Here is a 27158-nt window from a genome sequence, read left to right as displayed (position 1 = left end):
CATTTTTACTTGAGATCAAGTGACATTAAAATCATCATTCTCCACATTTTAGTTGTCATTATTTTGCATGTTATGATCAAGTGGCAACAAGCAAACATCATTCTATAATTTGCAGTCAATTATTGTTACTTCAGTTTGAGTACAAAATCTCCCCACTGACTAGAGCTCTGAAATAAATTGCTGTTTATTTCAATAATTAAATAACATTTTCAACGACTGGTCATAAAATAATTTATTCTAATAAAAATGATTTGAATTTCTGGAAAAAGAGATCAAGCGAGGGGAAGTCTTCTTTAAACTTTTACTGTCTCAATTTTAATTTTAATACAAGGGAGATAACTTAGTTAAATTAATTTAGAGTTATTGAACTTGAACTTTACATGTTACATTATCTGTAATCATTTTTTACTTGAGATCGTGTGACATTAAAATCATCATTCTCCATATTTCAGTTGTTTGGAATTATTTATGCAGCATATTTGATCAAGTGGAAACAACACAATATCGTCCTATAATTTGCAGTCAAGTTTTGTTACGCCATTTTAAGTGACAAGTCTCCCCACTGTCCTGAGTTGTGAAATAAATGATTAACTGAAAGCTGATTATTTCAATAATATTTTAATAATGAAATAAAGATGGTCGCTATTCAAACCAATCACTGTTAGGCGTTCGATCGAATCGCATCTCTCTTCACTACAAACTGTTTATATCTCAATATAACATTTATTTTTCACCGTTTGATTCTAACTTAACTAAATAATATCTCATACTTATAACGTATGTCACACCGTTCACAAATGACTTCATGAATCTGTAATTGTCGCATGATGAAACTCGCGCATACATCGACTGAAGTAAAAGCTTGTATACAATTATCCGCTAGTATTTTTTTTTTTTAATTCCATAGTTATATATGACTTTTAAATATTTTAAGCGAAATTCACTTTAACAAACCCGTCACACGCATCCTTTCCAGATTTTATTTTTCTATTAAAACCCGAACTTAGGGTTAGTGGTAGATTAAAAGTATGGAATTATGTGTTTTATCACTTATAACATCGTCTTTTTTTTTTTTTTTTTTTTTTTTTTTACTAAAGTTTCATCAGAAATATTAATTATACAATAGATTGTTACGATTACATTTTGAAGTACCGGTAAAAACTAATTTCGCATAAATATTCTTTTGAGAAAAAAAAACAAAACAAAAAAAAACGCTTTTTTATTATCACGACTGGCTAACGCATAATAAATAACTACAAATAATATAATTAATTGCTGTCACTTGATCTAAAATACAAAGTAAATAAAGCTAATGGAATAATATGGACAAAGATGGAATACAAGACTTGTAAGCATTTAAACAGTTAAATAGGTCGTTTTTTGGCTTTTGAAATACTTGACAAATTCGCAAATATTACAAGATTTCAAGTATTTATATATTTTATAGAGATTAAAACATTACATTAATCTTAATGGCTTAAATAATGGTTTTATGACGATTTTATTCAACCAATGATTTAATGACTAAACGATTCAATCTTCAAAATCCTATTTATATAATATTCTGCTTGTTCCTTTCTTAATTAATGGAAAAGGCCAAATAACTTTTAGAGGTTAAAATGTAAAAAAAAAAAGAAGCCAAATTCATTAATTCTCGCTTATAAAAAAAACCATCTGGCAACTCGGAAAAGAATATATGACTGGCCACAGTTTGATGTAGCATCGTTTTCACATATTATTATAATAATATATGATTATTGTTGTAATGGTGTGAGAAAAGAACGCGTAGTAATTTCGAAGTGAATGGTTTTTAACCCATTCCTCCCTCCACAAAAAAAAGTGAATGAAATTTTACATAGTAAAGGAGCATTCAAATGAAGCAGGACAAAGTAAATTAAAGTTTGTCTCTTACATTATTATTATTGAACTATGTAGCACAATATTACTTTCAGAGCATTTATTGGTACTTATTAATTTATCTCATTTGGGTTCTTTTTTATTTTAAATATAATGGACACTATTTCCATAGAAATATTAATAAACTCATATTTGCTGCATGTTATTGGATTTTCATTCTAAAATATTTTTTGCACTATCCAGAAAAATATCAATTTTATCAAAACATAATTGTTGATTAAATACATTTCATAGCAACCATTTTTTTCGAATTTCGGAAAACTCGCCCCCTTTTGCTAAGTAGGAAAACTGGTCCCTTATTGAATAAACATAGATTTAAAACACATTTTATAACCGTTCTTGAAGAAGATATTGTCTTTAAAAGAGAATACACATCCCATAATATTTTTTTAAAATATTTTTACTTGTTTATTGTTGTTTTAAAAAAATTAAATCAATTTTTCTAAGTTTTCGTTTTCTACCTAGCTTTGAAAGTTTTTGGTCTTTCAACTTATTTTAAAGAGTTTATTTAGTTTAAAAAAAAAGTAATGTCGGGTGTTACTTATGAACAATAATGCCCGACAGAAGAGGATCACGTCTTAGGGGGATAATTGCTCAAAAATAGCAAATTAAAGAAAATATTAAGGTGTTAAAACGAGACCCCCCCCAATAAAAAAAAAAGAAATTTGTATATTTTTAGGTAATAATGCACAACCCATAATATTTTTAAAAATATTTTTACATGTTTATTGTTTTAAAAAAAATTTAATTGATTTTTTTTAGTTTTCGTTTTCTACCTAGCTTTGTAAGTTTTTGGTGTTTAAACTTATTTTAAAGAGTTTATTTAGTTAAAAAGAAATAACAAGTAATGTCGCACTCACTCGACATTACTTAGTAAATAATTTTTAACAAAAAAATGTCTGAAAATTAAAGAAAATACTGAGGTAGATGTAGTTTTAAAACGAGCCTCCCCCACCCACAAAAGAATATAAATATGTATATTTTTAAGTACTGCACAAGTGACCCCGAAATGACTTTCAAACGATACCCCCTCCTCCCCATGTTAAGAATTGCTTTCGAAATAGTAACGTTATTATTTCAACGCCGTACCAAAATAAGACCGTGTTTTCTTTTTTTGTTATTTTGTAATAACACAAGAATTATTTAACTGAATTAATTCTTCTAAATAAAATAATTGCTTACTTTGATAATACGTGTTTTCTTTCTTTATTTTTGTTTCTTAATGACACAAAAAGTGTTAAAACTAGAGTATTTTTTAAAATAAATATTTGGTTTCGTTTTTCGTATCTTATTTTTTTTTTAAACAAGAGTTAAAAATAATTTTTAAAAATATTATGGGGGTGCATAGTCTCTTTTAGAAACAATATCTCCTTCAATAACGATAATAAAATGTGTTTTCAATCGATATTTATTCAATAAGGGATCATTTTTCTTACCTAGCAAAAAGGGGGGATTTTTCCGGGCACGGGCTTTCCGGAGACAAGTTTTCCCGGGACGAGTTTTTCGGGCACCATTTTTTACACATCCCCAAATTCTATATCAATCTGTAAAGTAAATAACATTTGTAAATAATTCATGTTATTCTGTAGTATTTTATCTAATATCTATTTTTACTTATCTTTTATGTAATTCTTATTGAATACGGAAATCTAAAATGAAGAGATTTTTTTTAGCGCAAGAAGCTTTGATAATATTATTTTTTTAAAATCCTTTTTATTCAATAAGTTCGTCTATAATTAATGCGTTTATGTTTATTTCTGTTTATTTGTCGAGCTTTCAACTAACTTTATTCATAAATTATAAATGAAAAAGATTTTATTTCAACGGAAAAGAAAACTTTAATATACACACAAAATTATTCTTTCGTACTCTTTTTTCACAACAACTCTAATATAGTCATAATATTGTCTGTTTTATAATCTGGGAAATATAAGGGAAATAACTTAGTTAAATAATTTTGGAGTTATCGAACTTTTATTGCAAGTAAAGATTCATTTATTTTTATTTAAGGTAAAGTGATATTCAAGTCATCATTCTCCACATTTCAGTTGTTCGTAATTATCCTGTATATTAGATCAAGTAACAACAAGCCAACATTTTTGTTACTTCAGTACAAGTGTTCGAGTCGAACTCTAAATATTTTTATTGATTGAAAGTTGATTTTATTTTAATAATTAAATAACATTAGAAACACATTTCCAACGATATATATCTCGCCATAAAATAATTTACTGTAAAAACGATAATTGGCAATTTATATTTGTTTGTATTACAAATAATAAAATAAAACTTTTTTTTTATTATTTAAATGTCTTTTTTTTTGGGTGGGATAATATATTTTAAATAGTTTATTTACAATTTCTTCTATAATTGGAATATTTTTATTTTCTTGCTTGAAAACTCTTTTTACACAGTTTATATTAAAATATTTTTAAAATACTTTATCTTTCTTATTAGTATAATAGTTTTCTAATGAACAGAAACATAAAATTTGAATTTAGTAAACATAGTAATAACGTATATAAATAGAGAATATTTGCGAATGAATCTCAGTGGACAAAAATGATGAGGTTCGTTTGTTGGATTGTACGGCAGATCAACCCTTTGAGTCATTTTATGCAGATTATCTTTGGATTTAGAGAGTTATTAATTCATGCTCTAGCTGACATTCGAGTGATATGTTCTTTTTAAAGTTTTGATAAGATTCTTTTAACGGTATGGTTCTGTTGTTTTGTTTTACTGTACATCAACATTTTTTGTAGGTATTTATAATAATGACTTTAAATTGCAGTTTATTACTAATCTATTCAATCTAATGCTCGGTGAAACCTCATAGGAAATATTCAATAAATTTAATAATAAATAATGGTGTGTATTACTGTACACAGATTCGAAAAAGTTGTCAAAAAACAAATATATAACAAATAAATGTTATCAAAGCAAGATAAGCTACTTTTCTACCTAACTGGATATGTTTTTGATGTCTTTATTTAATGTAATATGTTAATTCAGCTCGAAAAAAACAGTGTTTACCGATGTATTGGAAAATTAAAATGGCACCCGACTTTCTCATTGATACGGTATGTCTGGGAAAGGGAGTTAAAATTATAAAAGCAGACAAAATACTGTTAGAAACTCGCTCAATATATGTTATTCGGTGGATTTTTAATATTATTTTGTCTTGGGCGCCATTTGCCTTTGATAACATTTATTTGTTTTTTTGTTTTTTTACAACTTTTTCGGATATAAATTGCCTAAAAACAATTGATGTCGAAAAATGTCGTTTCACTTATAAACGCACCTAAAGAGGAAAATCACATTGAAAAAAAGTCAATGATAGAATATAGAAAACTTATAAAACATAAAAATCGCATTAAATTACAACAGTAAGAAAAAACTTTCATAATAAATTTGTGGCCCTGAAAAGGGCCGTTTGAATATGAAGAGAGATAATAAATTTAAGCTCTCTCGCCTCGGATACGACGAGCCAATTGGATGTCCTTCGGCATGATGGTGACACGTTTGGCGTGGATGGCACACAAGTTGGTGTCTTCGAAAAGACCAACCAAGTAAGCTTCACTGGCCTCCTGAAGAGCCATCACAGAAGAACTCTGGAAACGGAGATCGGTCTTGAAGTCTTGGGCGATTTCACGAACCAAACGTTGGAAGGGAAGTTTCCTGATGAGAAGCTCAGTGGATTTTTGATAACGTCTGATCTCACGGAGAGCTACAGTACCGGGCCTGTAACGATGGGGTTTCTTCACTCCACCAGTGGCTGGAGCACTTTTACGCGCCGCTTTGGTAGCCAACTGTTTACGAGGAGCTTTTCCTCCGGTGGATTTACGAGCGGTCTGCTTAGTACGGGCCATTACGACGAACTTATTATTCAAATGATTTCCAAATGAATTTTACGCACGAGCCGACGACCGTTACAGCTTTTATATGAGCTGTTATCAGCTGCTGCTGCTACTTTCTGAAGTGCTCGTTCAGTTTTCCTTTGTTCGGTGCTCGCAAAATGTTCAAATATTTCCCTTTATTCTCATTGGTGATAAAGCATCACGTGGGGTGCTTTCAACTAGGTCCGCCGGATTTTGTGCGGAGACCTATATATAGTAAATTTGATTTGTTGTCCGCCGTACATTAGTATTTTCATACTACTACTTCAATTGACAACAACATGTCTGGTCGCGGAAAGGGAGGAAAAGGTTTAGGAAAAGGAGGCGCTAAGCGTCATCGTAAAGTACTTCGTGATAACATCCAGGGTATCACGAAACCCGCTATCCGTCGTCTTGCCCGTCGAGGTGGTGTGAAACGTATATCTGGTCTGATCTACGAAGAAACTCGTGGTGTCCTGAAGGTTTTCCTTGAAAATGTCATCCGTGATGCCGTCACGTACACCGAGCACGCCAAGAGGAAGACTGTCACCGCCATGGATGTCGTCTACGCTCTGAAGAGACAAGGAAGAACCCTTTACGGATTCGGAGGTTAAACCATTATTTGACCCAAGACAAAACGAACCAAACCAAACGGCCCTTTTCAGGGCCACCAACATTTTCCGAAGAGTATTTTTCCAAATCTAACTTTTATGCGTTTATCTTTTCATAACGTCTAATTTGATGGATTTTTTTTTTTAAATCCGTTTTTCATTATTCTGTATAATTCGCTTATTTTGTTTTCATTGCGGACATGAATAATTAGCTATTCTGTTTAAAAACCTCAGACTTAAAAATAATTTTACAATTATAACAAAAGTATTAATCCCATGTACTAACTTCCAATATTTGAGCAAATATGGTATATCACTCAAAAAGAAAAAAAATCCTATAATTTTAAATAACTTTGTTTTTAGGCAAGAATTTAAGTTAAATTATCTGTGAAATATTCAAAACAAAGTGGGGGAATTTTGTCAGTTCTCAAAGATAATGACTGCAATTGAAAAAAAATACAAAGGAATGATGATAATAAAATTGCATATATTTCTTTATATCTAATCGATTAATGTTTTTTGATCATCGTTGGTGTCTTTTAATGGGGTGGGAATTCAATTAAGTAAATTCATTTTTAACTAAAAGTATATTTAGGTGGTTATATTGATGGGAGTTTGGTTCACGTGACAAGTGAATTCTACAGATTTCATTTTAATAAACACTTACAAAACCAAACGTTCTCTATTATAACTGCCCAACTCATAATAATTCCGAGTAGCAATATTATTTTAATAAACACTGAGTTTATTTGGTAAATGAATGTTTGGAAAAAAAAAAAAATTAAACAGTAGTGATAGAAATCCACCCATTAGATGCAGCCATCTTGTTTTCGCTCCAACTTATCAACAAGGCAATACTTATGTTTTAAATAAAGATACTTTAAAATAAGTTAAAACATCAAAATCCTATTCAGGTAAGGAAAAAATTTATCTTGCCTTTGGTAACATTTTGTTTTTTGTTTCTTACTATTTTTTCGTTTCTGTTAAATAAATGCCCTTTTTTAAATCAGTCCTCAACATTTAACAAAACACTGGTAGAGAAGCACTCAGTAAATGTCAATGTGACAATATGGATCTGAGATTTATGCACATTTTGAAATTGTTCACTCTGGAAAATACTTTTACAAATAAAATCGGTACTTTATTGAGAAAGATGCGAAATATGTCAGTTGAAAAACTAATTTACGGACATCTTTATTGCTAAAATTCGACTAGAAACTTTTCCGTCATTTTTTTTTTTTTTTAATGTAAACTAACATTTTCAACAGATAAGTTGGCAGGATTGCAGTTTACAGGGAAATCAAGGGACGCAACTCCTGCCAAACTAAAAAGGACGCAAACAGAATCACCGGGGGGCACCTGTTTCAATTTTTCTTTTTCTTGTTAATTTAAATGAACTGTTTGAATAAGTTATTTTTTTAACAAAGGAAGAACATAGAACTTTATAAAACAGTTATAAATTATTTTAAGAAAGAATTATTTTAATAACATAGAATTATTTGAAGAACATAGAATTTTATTAAACAGTTAATTTTTAAAACGAAAAACAGTTATGAATTATTTTAAGAAAGAATTATTTGAAGAACATAGAATTATTTTAAGAACATAGAACTTTATTAAACAGTTAATTTTTAAAACGAATACTGTTCGCGGATGCATCTGATGATTCATGGAAAACATTCACCCTTCTCTCTTTTTCGCCATAAAAATTCCATCAGATGCAAGCCGAACATATTTTGTCGATTCCCAAACTTTCGTATATGTTTTTTGGCGTGTGACCATAGTCCTTCAATAGTCTGTGTGTGCACTGAAGGGTCCAACGGATCAACGAAGTTGTCTTCGTGGACGACAGTGTCGTGCTCATAAATTCCTTGAGCGAGTCGATCAAGTCCTTGGTAAGCCGCCCAACAGTCAGAAATAATTCTTGTTCCTGGCAGGCACCATGAATTTATGATTGGAAACAGGGTATCTCGATCCCTATTTCCCACTATTGCGAAATTGCACAAATTCGAGCCTCTTTCCACTGCGCCAAAAAGCCAAACGCCCTTCCTCACACGTCCCCTATTATACTTTCGTCGGAAAAAATATGACTCATCCACCTCCACTTCTTTAGGTGTCGAATGTTCGTCTCTCCCACCTAACATGATGGGATGGTCCAGCATGTCCTGTTCACAGACTTCTCTTATGAATGACATCCAATCTACGATTGTATGGTTACTTACACTTGCTTCCTGTTTAATTTTAATCTGCGGCATCTCCATGCTCCAACTGAGCAAAATAACTAAAATCTGCTTTATTGTCAGATGACTTCTCTGTAAGAAGGAACCCATCCTTGGCAAACCACCCTTCTTACAGACAGGACACTTCCACGCAAAACCATCCCCTTTGGCTCCGTTTTTATAGAGAATTCGATCTCTCTCACACGAGCTGCAGAAACTCCTATTCGGTATGAGTCCCAATGAGGCCGCTGTTTGTAACTGTACCTCGTTATTTGGTGGCAGCAAATTATACAAATGCTCATAGGTCCACTTCTGCTCTTCCACTTCAGTCGTAGACATAACGTGGTCAACGATAGTAGTTCTCATTTTGGTAAAAAAAATAAAAACGTAAAGAATAAAAGTATAATAAAAGATTGTAAAAACAAAAAATTAAAGAAGAAAATAATTTAGAAGTAAAACGAATAAAAAACAAAGGAATTAGAAAGAAATGAACTATTCAAAAGAAATCTTAAAACTTGTTATATTATTCCACGTGTAGTAGGTTCGGTTAAAATTCGTAATTTAAAAATTGAAACAGGTGCCCCCCGGTGATTCTGTTTGCGTCCTTTTTAGTTTGGCAGGAGTTGCGTCCCTTGATTTCCCTGTAAACTGCAATCCTGCCGATAAGTTTTCCTCGTATACCGTTTTCCTATTTTGAACTGTAATATTTTGCATATATCTCAATATAAATAAGCACCCGACAATTTTTAAAGATCGTTAAAAGAAAATTTGACGGTTTATTATACACGACCCAAGAGTTATGTCCCTTTGTTTAATATAGTAAGTATTATAATTAGTGAAGTCATTGTTTTGTAATTAAACCGGTTTATCGACGGGAGATAACTAAAAACTCAATTAGGTAAATTTTCTTTCAATAATTGTTTTCATCGATAATTATTTTTTAACCGATTATTTTTCGTAATTTTGGAGAGTTTAATTACGGCGACATTACGTTCTAACATATCGTTTCTTTCTACTAAAATGAATAAATTCTATTGAAATAAAAATAAAATGATTTTTCTGTGACCCCTGTGTGTGCATGACACAGCACATGTACGTATGTATATATATATGAAGTATATATTAGTAATATAATATTACATAGGATGATGCAGAAGTATAGGCAACATGACGTCCGCAACAAACTATCAAAAACATTTTTTTTTTTTAAGTCAAGTATTGTAACCCCATTTGGATTTGTTTTACGATCCACAGATACAAAAAAGTTGCCAGAAAACAAATATAACAAATAAATGTTAGAAAATGTAAGATAAGTTCGTTTTCTCTATAACTGGATAAGATTTCAATATTGTTTTTGTAAAATGTTTATTCTGTTCGAAAAGCAAGCTACATTGAACGCTACCGATGAACAAGAAAAAATGGCCGCGATTTCTTTGAAGACTCGACAAAAACTTCAAAATAAGAAATAAAAGAATGGGGATTTGTTTTACAATACACGTGGTACGAAAAATTTTCAAATAACAAATAAATGTTATTAAAGACAAGTTACTCTTCTACCTATCTGATAAAGTTTTTGTGGCTTTACTCACTTTAAAACGTTTATGCGGTTCGAAAAACTGTCTAGATTCAGGTGAACACAAGAAAAACTTGCAGCGAATGTTTGAAATTTCGACGATGAGTTAAAAATTGTAATCGATTTATTTGGACAAAAACTAAGTTTTTCTGTCGATTTTACAAGGGGTGTAATTTTTTAAAGTCTGTTTCGATTATATTTGATATGCAAGAATTGAACTCCGAAATTAAGATTTGAACTTCGGTAAGACAATCAAAATACATTCGCACATTAGAAAAAATGGATTTGTATTACTGTACACATAGATTCGAAAAAGTTGTCAAAAAACAAATATATAACAAATAAATGTTATCAAAGGCAAGATAAGTTACTTTTCTACCAAACTGGATATATTTTTCGTGTTTTTATTCAATGTAACATGTTTATTCAGCTCGAAAACCATACAGTGTTTACCAATGTATTGGAACATTCAAGATGGCGTCTTATTCTCTCTTTAACACGGTAAGTGTGGAAAAAGATGTTATAAATAAAAAACCGGATAAAATACTGTTAAAAACTCGCTCAATATATGTTACCGTGACATAGGTTCGGTGGGTTTTTAATAGTATTTTGCATAGTTTTTTTTATTTATAACACCTTTTTCCATACTTACGGTGTTAAAGAGGGTGCGAGACGCCATCTTGAATTTTCGAATACATCGGTAAAGACTGTATGTTTTTCGAGCTGAATAAATATGTTTTCATTGAATAAAAACAGTTTGGCAGAAAAGTAACTTATCTTCCTTTGATAACATTTATTTGTTATATATTTGTTTTCTGACAACTTTTTCGAATCTATGTGTACAGTAATACAAACCGGAAAAAACAATTCATTTAGAATTTGTATAATTTATCTTTTAAAAACTTTTAAAGTTGGTTACTTGCTTGGTATTGATTACGTAATAGCTTTTTTTTTATTATTTAAATTATTTAAGAGCTTTATTTTTTAAAATTTCAGACGTTAAATGAATGCACGTTAAAAAACAAAACAAAAATATTTCAGGTAATATTTAGATGCATATCATAATGTGATTGTACGGATAAGGAATAAGAAAGCTGGAAAAAAATATAAATTTAAATAAAAACATTGAAAGAAATGCAAAAATTTGTATTAAGATTGACTTAAACAAATTTACAAGTTCACAAATAAAAATTACAAATATAATTTAAGACTGTCTTTCCCTAATCTTCTACAAATATACATTATATAGAAATAAGTAATATTTACGCCATAGAAAGAGATGGGGATATCTATGAAATCTAAACAGTGAATAATCGCATTAAAATATAGAAAGTGAAGAAACATTCGTGAAAAAATGTTTGGCCCTGAAAAGGGCCGTTTTGGGAATTTTTTTCTTTTGAAGAAAACGCTTTTTACTTGGCGCTGGTGTACTTGGTGACAGCTTTGGTTCCCTCAGAGACAGCATGTTTAGCCAACTCACCAGGGAGAAGGAGACGGACAGCGGTCTGGACCTCACGGCTGCTAAGTGTTCTTTTCTTGCTGTAATGGGACAGACGGCTGGCTTCATTAGCGATTCTCTCAAAAAGATCGTTAACAAAACTGTTCATAATAGACATGGCTTTGCTAGAAATTCCAGTGTCAGGATGAACTTGTTTCATTACTTTGTAAATGTAGATGGAATAACTTTCCTTCCTCTTCTTTCTCTTTTTCTTGCCATCACGGGCAGGTTTAGCCTTACCGGCTTTCTTAGCGCCTTTCTTGCTAACTTCAGTGGGGGGAGCCATTTCGACAAATTAGAAATGATAAAGGCAACGTCTTCCCTTTCCTTTTTATACGAAACACGCCGGCTCCCAGCAACAATCAAAATTTTCTCTCTCAAATCTCTCGTATTTGATTGGTCAGAAACTAGCAACAAAACTACACAACTTGTGAAAGCACTTAAAACAGACAAAAGAACGCCGTTGTGTGAGCGGTAAAATAATCAGCAGTTGGCCGGAGCCGATCTACGCGTATTTAAGGCAAGTTGCGTGCGTTTTGTAAATTAAAGTCGTTTGAGCTTTTTTGAAAGAACAGCAAAACCTAAAGATGTCTGGTCGTGGTAAAGGAGGTAAAGCCAAGGGAAAGAGCAAGACTCGTTCATCCCGTGCCGGACTTCAATTCCCCGTTGGTCGTATCCATCGTCTCCTCCGCAAGGGTAACTATTCGGAGAGAATTGGTGCAGGTGCACCCGTCTATTTGGCTGCCGTCATGGAATATTTGGCCGCTGAGGTTCTCGAGTTGGCTGGAAATGCTGCGAGAGACAACAAGAAATCCAGAATCATTCCCCGTCACTTGCAATTGGCCATCCGTAATGACGAAGAATTAAACAAATTCTTGGCCGGAGTGACCATTGCCCAGGGCGGTGTCCTTCCCAACATCCAAGCTGTACTTCTTCCCAAGAAGACCCAGAAAGCTGCCAAGTAAATTCTCTTATTTCCTTGACACAACACAAACGGCCCTTTTCAGGGCCACCAACATTTTCCCGAAATGTTTTTCGTCAATCTTACTTAATGCGATTTTTTATTTCTGACTTCTGCGATTATTTATGAAGTATTATTATTTTTTTTTTTTGCATTTATTATTTTACGCACCTTCAGTAGATTTAATATAAAATTTAGCCCCATCATTTGAATTTCGTTTGAAGTAAATTGAAATGTCTTGTCATACGACGCGGTTAAAGTCAGTCGCCATCTTGTTTTGATTTCGCTTATTCTGTCTAAAGAGATTTTTTGTTGTGTTTCTCCATAACCTACTTGCATTAACTGCTCCCAGTGGCAAACGTGAAACTACAGACTTTTAATCAACATCATATTTATAATATAATTATAAATACTCATTTCGATTTCTTTTTAACTTAAAATAGTCCCAGAAGTTGAACGATAAACCAATTGGTACTGGTCGCGATTTGAGTTCCCTGCCGGACACCATAAAAAACACTGACTTCTCCCTACGCATTAGCAAAGGACATGTGTTAGTTGCCATAGTAAATAAACGATCATGAATTTTTATCGACTTTTTATAAGTTTTACTGTTTATGAATATTGAAATAAAAGAAATTACTACACATTTATTAATAATATCTCACTTTTATCGCCTTTGTTTTTAATCACTTTTATCGACTTTTTCTTTTCTTTTTTAAATAGCATTTTCTTTTTAAATGACGACGTTTTTACTGTTTATGAATATTAAAAGAAAAATAATTACTACTAAAAAAAAAAAAATGGGTGCTAGTGCACTTATGATCCGCGCTATATTTTAAATCGTTTTTCTAAGTTTAATTAAGGTTTAATGTTTTTTTATTATTTAAAAAGCCATTCTTAACATGGGGAGGGTGTTTTGTACCTATTCTCTACTTTAACCTTACAATTGAATAAAAAAAAAACATTAATTAAACTTAGAAATACGATTTAAAATACAGCGCGGATCATAAGTGCACTAGCACCCATTTTTTTATTAATAAATGTTTAGTAATTATTTTTCTTTCAATATTCATAAACAGTAAAAACGTCGTCATTTAAAAAGAAAATACTATTTAAAAAAGAAAAGAAAAAGTCGATAAAAGTGACACATAAACAGTAAAACAGTAAAAAAAAAAGTCGATAAAAGTGAGATATTATTAATAAATGTGTAGTAATTTCTTTTATTTCAATATTCATAAACAGTAAAACTTATAAAAAGTCGATAAAAATTCATGATCGTTGAGTTACTATGGCAACTAAAACATGTCCTTTGCTAATGCGTAGGGAGAAGTTAGTGTTTTTTATGGTGTTCGGCAGGGAACTCAAATCGCGACCAGTACCAACCAATTGATTAAAGTGGTTTAATCGCAAAAAAGTTCGTGAACAAATAACAGCGTTGCAAATAATTTAGTTTTCTTTGAGACAAACTACGTAAATAAATACCACACTGTTTTTAAGCAATATTATAAATATTTGAAGCGGGAATCAATTTTTATTTATTTTTTTTTCACTAGAAATAACAAAACGGAAACGTGGTAAAAAAAAACAAAAAAAAAAAACAATGATAAATCAAATAAATATTATCAAAGGCAAGATAAGTTATTAGAGCTTGTATTACTGTACACATAGATTCGAAAAAGTTGTCAAAAAACAAATACATAAATAAATGTTATCAAAGGCGAGATAAGTTACTTTTCTACCTAAGTGGATAGTTTTCTAATGTTTTTATTTAATGTAACATGTTTATTCAGCTCGAGAAACATAGTGTTTACCGATGTATTAGAAAATTGCAAATGGCGCCCGACTCTCTCTCTCTTTGACACGATAAGTTTGGGAAAAGGAATTAAAAAAAAAAACTACACAAAATACGGTTAGAAACTCGCTCAATATGTGTTAACGTGACATAGGCTGGCATATTTTTGGTGGGTTTATAACAGTATTTTGTATATTATTTTATTTTCAACTCTTTTTCCTAAACTTACCGTGTCAAAGAGAATCAAGCGCCATTTTTAATTTTCCAATACATCGGTAACCACTGTATGTTTTACGAGCCGAATAAACATGTTACATTAAATAAACACGCTAGAAAATTATCCACTTCTTGCCTTTGATAACATTTATTTGTTATATATTTGTTTTTTAATCGAATCTATGTGTACAGTAAAACCTTGTTATTCTTCTACCTATTTTGATTGTGGCTTAATTTATTTTGAAGCGATTAAAAATTTCGGAAAAAAAGTGTTCAATGTTACGGGAGAACTAGAAAAGAAAAATGGCCGAAACGAGAGTGTCATATCTTTTGAAGTCTGTATAATTGCTCAGTAGTGAATTCAACAAAATACTGATAGAAACCCACCCAATAAATTTCACGTTAACATTTATTTGTAATCTAGTTTTTTGAAAACGTTTTCCTTTTGTTGTCTTTAGTAAAAAAATGACCGATATTGCTGGTTCATACTTTTACCAAGTGTTAGTCAGTAAACGATCAGGGCATGTCTATATTGACGATTCAAAGGCCACGATGGTATCCAATAGGTCAATCACACACCTCAATACGTAAATATACATACACATACAAACCTATTTCATGAAATAGGATATATATGCGGTGTTTATTTGATCTATTGATGTTTTTCCCCGAATTCTGTCAAACGAACGTATCAATCTGTAAAGTTAACATTTTCAAATAATTTTATTTAAACTTTGATACATACACCTGTAGTTATTGTTAAAAAAATACTCTTTTTTTATTTATTTCTCATGAGAGATCATGTGACAGCAAGTTTTTTTAGGCTACTACTGTCTCAGTTTGAATAATTAATACAAGGGAGATCGGACTTCACATGTAATCATTTTTACTTGAGATCAAGTGACATTAAAATCATCATTCTCCACATTTTAGTTGTCATTATTTTGCATGTTATGATCAAGTGGCAACAAGCAAACATCATTCTATAATTTGCAGTCAATTATTGTTACTTCAGTTTGAGTACAAAATCTCCCCACTGACTAGAGCTCTGAAATAAATTGCTGTTTATTTCAATAATTAAATAACATTTTCAACGACTGGTCATAAAATAATTTATTCTAATAAAAATGATTTGAATTTCTGGAAAAAGAGATCAAGCGAGGGGAAGTCTTCTTTAAACTTTTACTGTCTCAATTTTAATTTTAATACAAGGGAGATAACTTAGTTAAATTAATTTAGAGTTATTGAACTTGAACTTTACATGTTACATTATCTGTAATCATTTTTTACTTGAGATCGTGTGACATTAAAATCATCATTCTCCATATTTCAGTTGTTTGGAATTATTTATGCAGCATATTTGATCAAGTGGAAACAACACAATATCGTCCTATAATTTGCAGTCAAGTTTTGTTACGCCATTTTAAGTGACAAGTCTCCCCACTGTCCTGAGTTGTGAAATAAATGATTAACTGAAAGCTGATTATTTCAATAATATTTTAATAATGAAATAAAGATGGTCGCTATTCAAACCAATCACTGTTAGGCGTTCGATCGAATCGCATCTCTCTTCACTACAAACTGTTTATATCTCAATATAACATTTATTTTTCACCGTTTGATTCTAACTTAACTAAATAATATCTCATACTTATAACGTATGTCACACCGTTCACAAATGACTTCATGAATCTGTAATTGTCGCATGATGAAACTCGCGCATACATCGACTGAAGTAAAAACTTGTATACAATTATCCGCTAGTATTTTTTTTTTTTAATTCCATAGTTATATATGACTTTTAAATATTTTAAGCGAAATTCACTTTAACAAACCCGTCACACGCATCCTTTCCAGATTTTATTTTTCTATTAAAACCCGAACTTAGGGTTAGTGGTAGATTAAAAGTATGGAATTATGTGTTTTATCACTTATAACATCGTCTTTTTTTTTTTTTTTTTTTTTTTTTTTACTAAAGTTTCATCAGAAATATTAATTATACAATAGATTGTTACGATTACATTTTGAAGTACCGGTAAAAACTAATTTCGCATAAATATTCTTTTGAGAAAAAAAAACAAAACAAAAAAAAACGCTTTTTTATTATCACGACTGGCTAACGCATAATAAATAACTACAAATAATATAATTAATTGCTGTCACTTGATCTAAAATACAAAGTAAATAAAGCTAATGGAATAATATGGACAAAGATGGAATACAAGACTTGTAAGCATTTAAACAGTTAAATAGGTCGTTTTTTGGCTTTTGAAATACTTGACAAATTCGCAAATATTACAAGATTTCAAGTATTTATATATTTTATAGAGATTAAAACATTACATTAATCTTAATGGCTTAAATAATGGTTTTATGACGATTTTATTCAACCAATGATTTAATGACTAAACGATTCAATCTTCAAAATCCTATTTATATAATATTCTGCTTGTTCCTTTCTTAATTAATGGAAAAGGCCAAATAACTTTTAGAGGTTAAAATGTAAAAAAAAAAAGAAGCCAAATTCATTAATTCTCGCTTATAAAAAAAACCATCTGGCAACTCGGAAAAGAATATATGACTGGCCACAGTTTGATGTAGCATCGTTTTCACATATTATTATAATAATATATGATTATTGTTGTAATGGTGTGAGAAAAGAACGCGTAGTAATTTCGAAGTGAATGGTTTTTAACCCATTCCTCCCTCCACAAAAAAAAGTGAATGAAATTTTACATAGTAAAGGAGCATTCAAATGAAGCAGGACAAAGTAAATTAAAGTTTGTCTCTTACATTATTATTATTGAACTATGTAGCACAATATTACTTTCAGAGCATTTATTGGTACTTATTAATTTATCTCATTTGGGTTCTTTTTTATTTTAAATATAATGGACACTATTTCCATAGAAATATTAATAAACTCATATTTGCTGCATGTTATTGGATTTTCATTCTAAAATATTTTTTGCACTATCCAGAAAAATATCAATTTTATCAAAACATAATTGTTGATTAAATACATTTCATAGCAACCATTTTTTTCGAATTTCGGAAAACTCGCCCCCTTTTGCTAAGTAGGAAAACTGGTCCCTTATTGAATAAACATAGATTTAAAACACATTTTATAACCGTTCTTGAAGAAGATATTGTCTTTAAAAGAGAATACACATCCCATAATATTTTTTTAAAATATTTTTACTTGTTTATTGTTGTTTTAAAAAAATTAAATCAATTTTTCTAAGTTTTCGTTTTCTACCTAGCTTTGAAAGTTTTTGGTCTTTCAACTTATTTTAAAGAGTTTATTTAGTTTAAAAAAAAAAGTAATGTCGGGTGTTACTTATGAACAATAATGCCCGACAGAAGAGGATCACGTCTTAGGGGGATAATTGCTCAAAAATAGCAAATTAAAGAAAATATTAAGGTGTTAAAACGAGACCCCCCCCAATAAAAAAAAAAGAAATTTGTATATTTTTAGGTAATAATGCACAACCCATAATATTTTTAAAAATATTTTTACATGTTTATTGTTTTAAAAAAAATTTAATTGATTTTTTTTAGTTTTCGTTTTCTACCTAGCTTTGTAAGTTTTTGGTGTTTAAACTTATTTTAAAGAGTTTATTTAGTTAAAAAGAAATAACAAGTAATGTCGCACTCACTCGACATTACTTAGTAAATAATTTTTAACAAAAAAATGTCTGAAAATTAAAGAAAATACTGAGGTAGATGTAGTTTTAAAACGAGCCTCCCCCACCCACAAAAGAATATAAATATGTATATTTTTAAGTACTGCACAAGTGACCCCGAAATGACTTTCAAACGATACCCCCTCCTCCCCATGTTAAGAATTGCTTTCGAAATAGTAACGTTATTATTTCAACGCCGTACCAAAATAAGACCGTGTTTTCTTTTTTTGTTATTTTGTAATAACACAAGAATTATTTAACTGAATTAATTCTTCTAAATAAAATAATTGCTTACTTTGATAATACGTGTTTTCTTTCTTTATTTTTGTTTCTTAATGACACAAAAAGTGTTAAAACTAGAGTATTTTTTAAAATAAATATTTGGTTTCGTTTTTCGTATCTTATTTTTTTTTTAAACAAGAGTTAAAAATAATTTTTAAAAATATTATGGGGGTGCATAGTCTCTTTTAGAAACAATATCTCCTTCAATAACGATAATAAAATGTGTTTTCAATCGATATTTATTCAATAAGGGATCATTTTTCTTACCTAGCAAAAAGGGGGGATTTTTCCGGGCACGGGCTTTCCGGAGACAAGTTTTCCCGGGACGAGTTTTTCGGGCACCATTTTTTACACATCCCCAAATTCTATATCAATCTGTAAAGTAAATAACATTTGTAAATAATTCATGTTATTCTGTAGTATTTTATCTAATATCTATTTTTACTTATCTTTTATGTAATTCTTATTGAATACGGAAATCTAAAATGAAGAGATTTTTTTTTAGCGCAAGAAGCTTTGATAATATTATTTTTTTAAAATCCTTTTTATTCAATAAGTTCGTCTATAATTAATGCGTTTATGTTTATTTCTGTTTATTTGTCGAGCTTTCAACTAACTTTATTCATAAATTATAAATGAAAAAGATTTTATTTCAACGGAAAAGAAAACTTTAATATACACACAAAATTATTCTTTCGTACTCTTTTTTCACAACTCTAATATAGTCATAATATTGTCTGTTTTATAATCTGGGAAATATAAGGGAAATAACTTAGTTAAATAATTTTGGAGTTATCGAACTTTTATTGCAAGTAAAGATTCATTTATTTTTATTTAAGGTAAAGTGATATTCAAGTCATCATTCTCCACATTTCAGTTGTTCGTAATTATCCTGTATATTAGATCAAGTAACAACAAGCCAACATTTTTGTTACTTCAGTACAAGTGTTCGAGTCGAACTCTAAATATTTTTATTGATTGAAAGTTGATTTTATTTTAATAATTAAATAACATTAGAAACACATTTCCAACGATATATATCTCGCCATAAAATAATTTACTGTAAAAACGATAATTGGCAATTTATATTTGTTTGTATTACAAATAATAAAATAAAACTTTTTTTTTATTATTTAAATGTCTTTTTTTTTGGGTGGGATAATATATTTTAAATAGTTTATTTACAATTTCTTCTATAATTGGAATATTTTTATTTTCTTGCTTGAAAACTCTTTTTACACAGTTTATATTAAAATATTTTTAAAATACTTTATCTTTCTTATTAGTATAATAGTTTTCTAATGAACAGAAACATAAAATTTGAATTTAGTAAACATAGTAATAACGTATATAAATAGAGAATATTTGCGAATGAATCTCAGTGGACAAAAATGATGAGGTTCGTTTGTTGGATTGTACGGCAGATCAACCCTTTGAGTCATTTTATGCAGATTATCTTTGGATTTAGAGAGTTATTAATTCATGCTCTAGCTGACATTCGAGTGATATGTTCTTTTTAAAGTTTTGATAAGATTCTTTTAACGGTATGGTTCTGTTGTTTTGTTTTACTGTACATCAACATTTTTTGTAGGTATTTATAATAATGACTTTAAATTGCAGTTTATTACTAATCTATTCAATCTAATGCTCGGTGAAACCTCATAGGAAATATTCAATAAATTTAATAATAAATAATGGTGTGTATTACTGTACACAGATTCGAAAAAGTTGTCAAAAAACAAATATATAACAAATAAATGTTATCAAAGCAAGATAAGCTACTTTTCTACCTAACTGGATATGTTTTTGATGTCTTTATTTAATGTAATATGTTAATTCAGCTCGAAAAAAACAGTGTTTACCGATGTATTGGAAAATTAAAATGGCACCCGACTTTCTCATTGATACGGTATGTCTGGGAAAGGGAGTTAAAATTATAAAAGCAGACAAAATACTGTTAGAAACTCGCTCAATATATGTTATTCGGTGGATTTTTAATATTATTTTGTCTTGGGCGCCATTTGCCTTTGATAACATTTATTTGTTTTTTTGTTTTTTTACAACTTTTTCGGATATAAATTGCCTAAAAACAATTGATGTCGAAAAATGTCGTTTCACTTATAAACGCACCTAAAGAGGAAAATCACATTGAAAAAAAGTCAATGACAGAATATAGAAAACTTATAAAACATAAAAATCGCATTAAATTACAACAGTAAGAAAAAACTTTCATAATAAATTTGTGGCCCTGAAAAGGGCCGTTTGAATATGAAGAGAGATAATAAATTTAAGCTCTCTCGCCTCGGATACGACGAGCCAATTGGATGTCCTTCGGCATGATGGTGACACGTTTGGCGTGGATGGCACACAAGTTGGTGTCTTCGAAAAGACCAACCAAGTAAGCTTCACTGGCCTCCTGAAGAGCCATCACAGAAGAACTCTGGAAACGGAGATCGGTCTTGAAGTCTTGGGCGATTTCACGAACCAAACGTTGGAAGGGAAGTTTCCTGATGAGAAGCTCAGTGGATTTTTGATAACGTCTGATCTCACGGAGAGCTACAGTACCGGGCCTGTAACGATGGGGTTTCTTCACTCCACCAGTGGCTGGAGCACTTTTACGCGCCGCTTTGGTAGCCAACTGTTTACGAGGAGCTTTTCCTCCGGTGGATTTACGAGCGGTCTGCTTAGTACGGGCCATTACGACGAACTTATTATTCAAATGATTTCCAAATGAATTTTACGCACGAGCCGACGACCGTTACAGCTTTTATATGAGCTGTTATCAGCTGCTGCTGCTACTTTCTGAAGTGCTCGTTCAGTTTTCCTTTGTTCGGTGCTCGCAAAATGTTCAAATATTTCCCTTTATTCTCATTGGTGATAAAGCATCACGTGGGGTGCTTTCAACTAGGTCCGCCGGATTTTGTGCGGAGACCTATATATAGTAAATTTGATTTGTTGTCCGCCGTACATTAGTATTTTCATACTACTACTTCAATTGACAACAACATGTCTGGTCGCGGAAAGGGAGGAAAAGGTTTAGGAAAAGGAGGCGCTAAGCGTCATCGTAAAGTACTTCGTGATAACATCCAGGGTATCACGAAACCCGCTATCCGTCGTCTTGCCCGTCGAGGTGGTGTGAAACGTATATCTGGTCTGATCTACGAAGAAACTCGTGGTGTCCTGAAGGTTTTCCTTGAAAATGTCATCCGTGATGCCGTCACGTACACCGAGCACGCCAAGAGGAAGACTGTCACCGCCATGGATGTCGTCTACGCTCTGAAGAGACAAGGAAGAACCCTTTACGGATTCGGAGGTTAAACCATTATTTGACCCAAGACAAAACGAACCAAACCAAACGGCCCTTTTCAGGGCCACCAACATTTTCCGAAGAGTATTTTTCCAAATCTAACTTTTATGCGTTTATCTTTTCATAACGTCTAATTTGATGGATTTTTTTTTTTAAATCCGTTTTTCATTATTCTGTATAATTCGCTTATTTTGTTTTCATTGCGGACATGAATAATTAGCTATTCTGTTTAAAAACCTCAGACTTAAAAATAATTTTACAATTATAACAAAAGTATTAATCCCATGTACTAACTTCCAATATTTGAGCAAATATGGTATATCACTCAAAAAGAAAAAAAATCCTATAATTTTAAATAACTTTGTTTTTAGGCAAGAATTTAAGTTAAATTATCTGTGAAATATTCAAAACAAAGTGGGGGAATTTTGTCAGTTCTCAAAGATAATGACTGCAATTGAAAAAAAATACAAAGGAATGATGATAATAAAATTGCATATATTTCTTTATATCTAATCGATTAATGTTTTTTGATCATCGTTGGTGTCTTTTAATGGGGTGGGAATTCAATTAAGTAAATTCATTTTTAACTAAAAGTATATTTAGGTGGTTATATTGATGGGAGTTTGGTTCACGTGACAAGTGAATTCTACAGATTTCATTTTAATAAACACTTACAAAACCAAACGTTCTCTATTATAACTGCCCAACTCATAATAATTCCGAGTAGCAATATTATTTTAATAAACACTGAGTTTATTTGGTAAATGAATGTTTGGAAAAAAAAAAAAATTAAACAGTAGTGATAGAAATCCACCCATTAGATGCAGCCATCTTGTTTTCGCTCCAACTTATCAACAAGGCAATACTTATGTTTTAAATAAAGATACTTTAAAATAAGTTAAAACATCAAAATCCTATTCAGGTAAGGAAAAAATTTATCTTGCCTTTGGTAACATTTTGTTTTTTGTTTCTTACTATTTTTTCGTTTCTGTTAAATAAATGCCCTTTTTTAAATCAGTCCTCAACATTTAACAAAACACTGGTAGAGAAGCACTCAGTAAATGTCAATGTGACAATATGGATCTGAGATTTATGCACATTTTGAAATTGTTCACTCTGGAAAATACTTTTACAAATAAAATCGGTACTTTATTGAGAAAGATGCGAAATATGTCAGTTGAAAAACTAATTTACGGACATTTTTATTGCTAAAATTCGACTAGAAACTTTTCCGTCATTTTTTTTTTTTTTTTAATGTAAACTAACATTTTCAACAGATAAGTTGGCAGGATTGCAGTTTACAGGGAAATCAAGGGACGCAACTCCTGCCAAACTAAAAAGGACGCAAACAGAATCACCGGGGGGCACCTGTTTCAATTTTTCTTTTTCTTGTTAATTTAAATGAACTGTTTGAATAAGTTATTTTTTTAACAAAGGAAGAACATAGAACTTTATAAAACAGTTATAAATTATTTTAAGAAAGAATTATTTTAATAACATAGAATTATTTGAAGAACATAGAATTTTATTAAACAGTTAATTTTTAAAACGAAAAACAGTTATGAATTATTTTAAGAAAGAATTATTTGAAGAACATAGAATTATTTTAAGAACATAGAACTTTATTAAACAGTTAATTTTTAAAACGAATACTGTTCGCGGATGCATCTGATGATTCATGGAAAACATTCACCCTTCTCTCTTTTTCGCCATAAAAATTCCATCAGATGCAAGCCGAACATATTTTGTCGATTCCCAAACTTTCGTATATGTTTTTTGGCGTGTGACCATAGTCCTTCAATAGTCTGTGTGTGCACTGAAGGGTCCAACGGATCAACGAAGTTGTCTTCGTGGACGACAGTGTCGTGCTCATAAATTCCTTGAGCGAGTCGATCAAGTCCTTGGTAAGCCGCCCAACCGTCAGAAATAATTCTTGTTCCTGGCAGGCACCATGAATTTATGATTGGAAACAGGGTATCTCGATCCCTATTTCCCACTATTGCGAAATTGCACAAATTCGAGCCTCTTTCCACTGCGCCAAAAAGCCAAACGCCCTTCCTCACACGTCCCCTATTATACTTTCGTCGGAAAAAATATGACTCATCCACCTCCACTTCTTTAGGTGTCGAATGTTCGTCTCTCCCACCTAACATGATGGGATGGTCCAGCATGTCCTGTTCACAGACTTCTCTTATGAATGACATCCAATCTACGATTGTATGGTTACTTACACTTGCTTCCTGTTTAATTTTAATCTGCGGCATCTCCATGCTCCAACTGAGCAAAATAACTAAAATCTGCTTTATTGTCAGATGACTTCTCTGTAAGAAGGAACCCATCCTTGGCAAACAACCCTTCTTACAGACAGGACACTTCCACGCAAAACCATCCCCTTTGGCTCCGTTTTTATAGAGAATTCGATCTCTCTCACACGAGCTGCAGAAACTCCTATTCGGTATGAGTCCCAATGAGGCCGCTGTTTGTAACTGTACCTCGTTATTTGGTGGCAGCAAATTATACAAATGCTCATAGGTCCACTTCTGCTCTTCCACTTCAGTCGTAGACATAACGTGGTCAACGATAGTAGTTCTCATTTTGGTAAAAAAAATAAAAACGTAAAGAATAAAAGTATAATAAAAGATTGTAAAAACAAAAAATTAAAGAAGAAAATAATTTAGAAGTAAAACGAATAAAAAACAAAGGAATTAGAAAGAAATGAACTATTCAAAAGAAATCTTAAAACTTGTTATATTATTCCACGTGTAGTAGGTTCGGTTAAAATTCGTAATTTAAAAATTGAAACAGGTGCCCCCCGGTGATTCTGTTTGCGTCCTTTTTAGTTTGGCAGGAGTTGCGTCCCTTGATTTCCCTGTAAACTGCAATCCTGCCGATAAGTTTTCCTCGTATACCGTTTTCCTATTTTGAACTGTAATATTTTGCATATATCTCAATATAAATAAGCACCCGACAATTTTTAAAGATCGTTAAAAGAAAATTTGACGGTTTATTATACACGACCCAAGAGTTATGTCCCTTTGTTTAATATAGTAAGTATTATAATTAGTGAAGTCATTGTTTTGTAATTAAACCGGTTTATCGACGGGAGATAACTAAAAACTCAATTAGGTAAATTTTCTTTCAATAATTGTTTTCATCGATAATTATTTTTTAACCGATTATTTTTCGTAATTTTGGAGAGTTTAATTACGGCGACATTACGTTCTAACATATCGTTTCTTTCTACTAAATAAATATGTAGTAAACTTCAAATTTTAAAAACAAACCATGAAAAACTCGTGTCGAAATATTTGCAAGCAAAGTCAAAAAAAGAATTACTACATATCCTTACATTTTGCTACAAAAATGACGGGAAATTGTGCCTTGAAATGATTTTCCTGATTCTCGAAAACGGAATATATATATATATATATATATATATATATATATATATATATATATATATATATATATATTCTCTCTCACATCGAAAAAATGAAATTCTAATAAACAAATACGCAGCATACATTTAAATTTCATAGAAAATAAACCCGAACAAAATTAATAAGGTAAAAAAAAAAAAAATGTAAAATGAATAAATTCTATTGAAATAAAAATAAAATGATTTTTCTGTGACCCCTGTGTGTGCATGACACAGCACATGTACGTATGTATATATATATGAAGTATATATTAGTAATATAATATTACATAGGATGATGCAGAAGTATAGGCAACATGACGTCCGCAACAAACTATCAAAAACATTTTTTTTTTAAAGTCAAGTATTGTAACCCCATTTGGATTTGTTTTACGATCCACAGATACAAAAAAGTTGCCAGAAAACAAATATAACAAATAAATGTTAGAAAATGTAAGATAAGTTCGTTTTCTCTATAACTGGATAAGATTTCAATATTGTTTTTGTAAAATGTTTATTCTGTTCGAAAAGCAAGCTACATTGAACGCTACCGATGAACAAGAAAAAATGGCCGCGATTTCTTTGAAGACTCGACAAAAACTTCAAAATAAGAAATAAAAGAATGGGGATTTGTTTTACAATACACGTGGTACGAAAAATTTTCAAATAACAAATAAATGTTATTAAAGACAAGTTACTCTTCTACCTATCTGATAAAGTTTTTGTGGCTTTACTCACTTTAAAACGTTTATGCGGTTCGAAAAACTGTCTGTCAGGTGAACACAAGAAAAACTTGCAGCGAATGTTTGAAATTTCGACGATGAGTTAAAAATTGTAATCGATTTATTTGGACAAAAACTAAGTTTTTCTGTCGATTTTACAAGGGGTGTAATTTTTTAAAGTCTGTTTCGATTATATTTGATATGCAAGAATTGAACTCCGAAATTAAGATTTGAACTTCGGTAAGACAATCAAAATACATTCGCACATTAGAAAAAATGGATTTGTATTACTGTACACATAGATTCGAAAAAGTTGTCAAAAAACAAATATATAACAAATAAATGTTATCAAAGGCAAGATAAGTTACTTTTCTACCAAACTGGATATATTTTTCGTGTTTTTATTCAATGTAACATGTTTATTCAGCTCGAAAACCATACAGTGTTTACCAATGTATTGGAACATTCAAGATGGCGTCTTATTCTCTCTTTAACACGGTAAGTGTGGAAAAAGATGTTATAAATAAAAAACCGGATAAAATACTGTTAAAAACTCGCTCAATATATGTTACCGTGACATAGGTTCGGTGGGTTTTTAATAGTATTTTGCATAGTTTTTTTTATTTATAACACCTTTTTCCATACTTACGGTGTTAAAGAGGGTGCGAGACGCCATCTTGAATTTTCGAATACATCGGTAAAGACTGTATGTTTTTCGAGCTGAATAAATATGTTTTCATTGAATAAAAACAGTTTGGCAGAAAAGTAACTTATCTTCCTTTGATAACATTTATTTGTTATATATTTGTTTTCTGACAACTTTTTCGAATCTATGTGTACAGTAATACAAACCGGAAAAAACAATTCATTTAGAATTTGTATAATTTATCTTTTAAAAACTTTTAAAGTTGGTTACTTGCTTGGTATTGATTACGTAATAGCTTTTTTTTTATTATTTAAATTATTTAAGAGCTTTATTTTTTAAAATTTCAGACGTTAAATGAATGCACGTTAAAAAACAAAACAAAAATATTTCAGGTAATATTTAGATGCATATCATAATGTGATTGTACGGATAAGG

The 27158-nt window shown here is 30.8% G+C and overlaps 5 protein-coding genes and 1 pseudogene across 6 annotated transcripts; 3 read left to right on the top strand and 3 right to left on the bottom strand.

Moving 5' to 3' along the window:
• Positions 1 to 5375: 5375 nt before the first annotated feature.
• Positions 5376 to 5786, bottom strand: LOC145240233 (histone H3). Its single transcript, XM_080103814.1, has one exon. It carries the CDS (start codon positions 5784 to 5786, stop codon positions 5376 to 5378), a length of 411 nt encoding a protein of 136 aa, XP_079959940.1.
• Positions 5787 to 6094: 308 nt separating this feature from the next.
• On the top strand, positions 6095 to 6406 carry LOC145240232 (histone H4). Its single transcript, XM_080103813.1, has one exon. The coding sequence runs from the start codon at positions 6095 to 6097 to the stop codon at positions 6404 to 6406; it is 312 nt and encodes a 103-aa protein (XP_079959939.1).
• A 5175-nt stretch (positions 6407 to 11581) lies between these two features.
• Positions 11582 to 12043, bottom strand: LOC145240150 (histone H2B, gonadal pseudogene; annotated as a pseudogene). The gene has a single exon (XR_013862492.1). The product of XR_013862492.1 is annotated as a histone H2B, gonadal pseudogene (transcript).
• Positions 12044 to 12280: 237 nt separating this feature from the next.
• LOC145240231 (histone H2A-like) lies at positions 12281 to 12658 on the top strand. Its single transcript, XM_080103812.1, has one exon. The coding sequence runs from the start codon at positions 12281 to 12283 to the stop codon at positions 12656 to 12658; it is 378 nt and encodes a 125-aa protein (XP_079959938.1).
• Positions 12659 to 20917: 8259 nt separating this feature from the next.
• Positions 20918 to 21328, bottom strand: LOC145240230 (histone H3). Its single transcript, XM_080103811.1, has one exon. The coding sequence runs from the start codon at positions 21326 to 21328 to the stop codon at positions 20918 to 20920; it is 411 nt and encodes a 136-aa protein (XP_079959937.1).
• Positions 21329 to 21636: 308 nt separating this feature from the next.
• Positions 21637 to 21948, top strand: LOC145240229 (histone H4). Its single transcript, XM_080103810.1, has one exon. It carries the CDS (start codon positions 21637 to 21639, stop codon positions 21946 to 21948), a length of 312 nt encoding a protein of 103 aa, XP_079959936.1.
• Positions 21949 to 27158: the final 5210 nt, after the last annotated feature.

This window comes from Euprymna scolopes, chromosome 19, assembly GCF_053919585.1.
Source record: "Euprymna scolopes isolate OS-2025 chromosome 19, ASM5391958v1, whole genome shotgun sequence".
Lineage (NCBI taxonomy): Eukaryota > Metazoa > Mollusca > Cephalopoda > Sepiida > Sepiolidae > Euprymna > Euprymna scolopes.
This window is presented reverse-complemented; position numbering and strand designations above follow the sequence as displayed.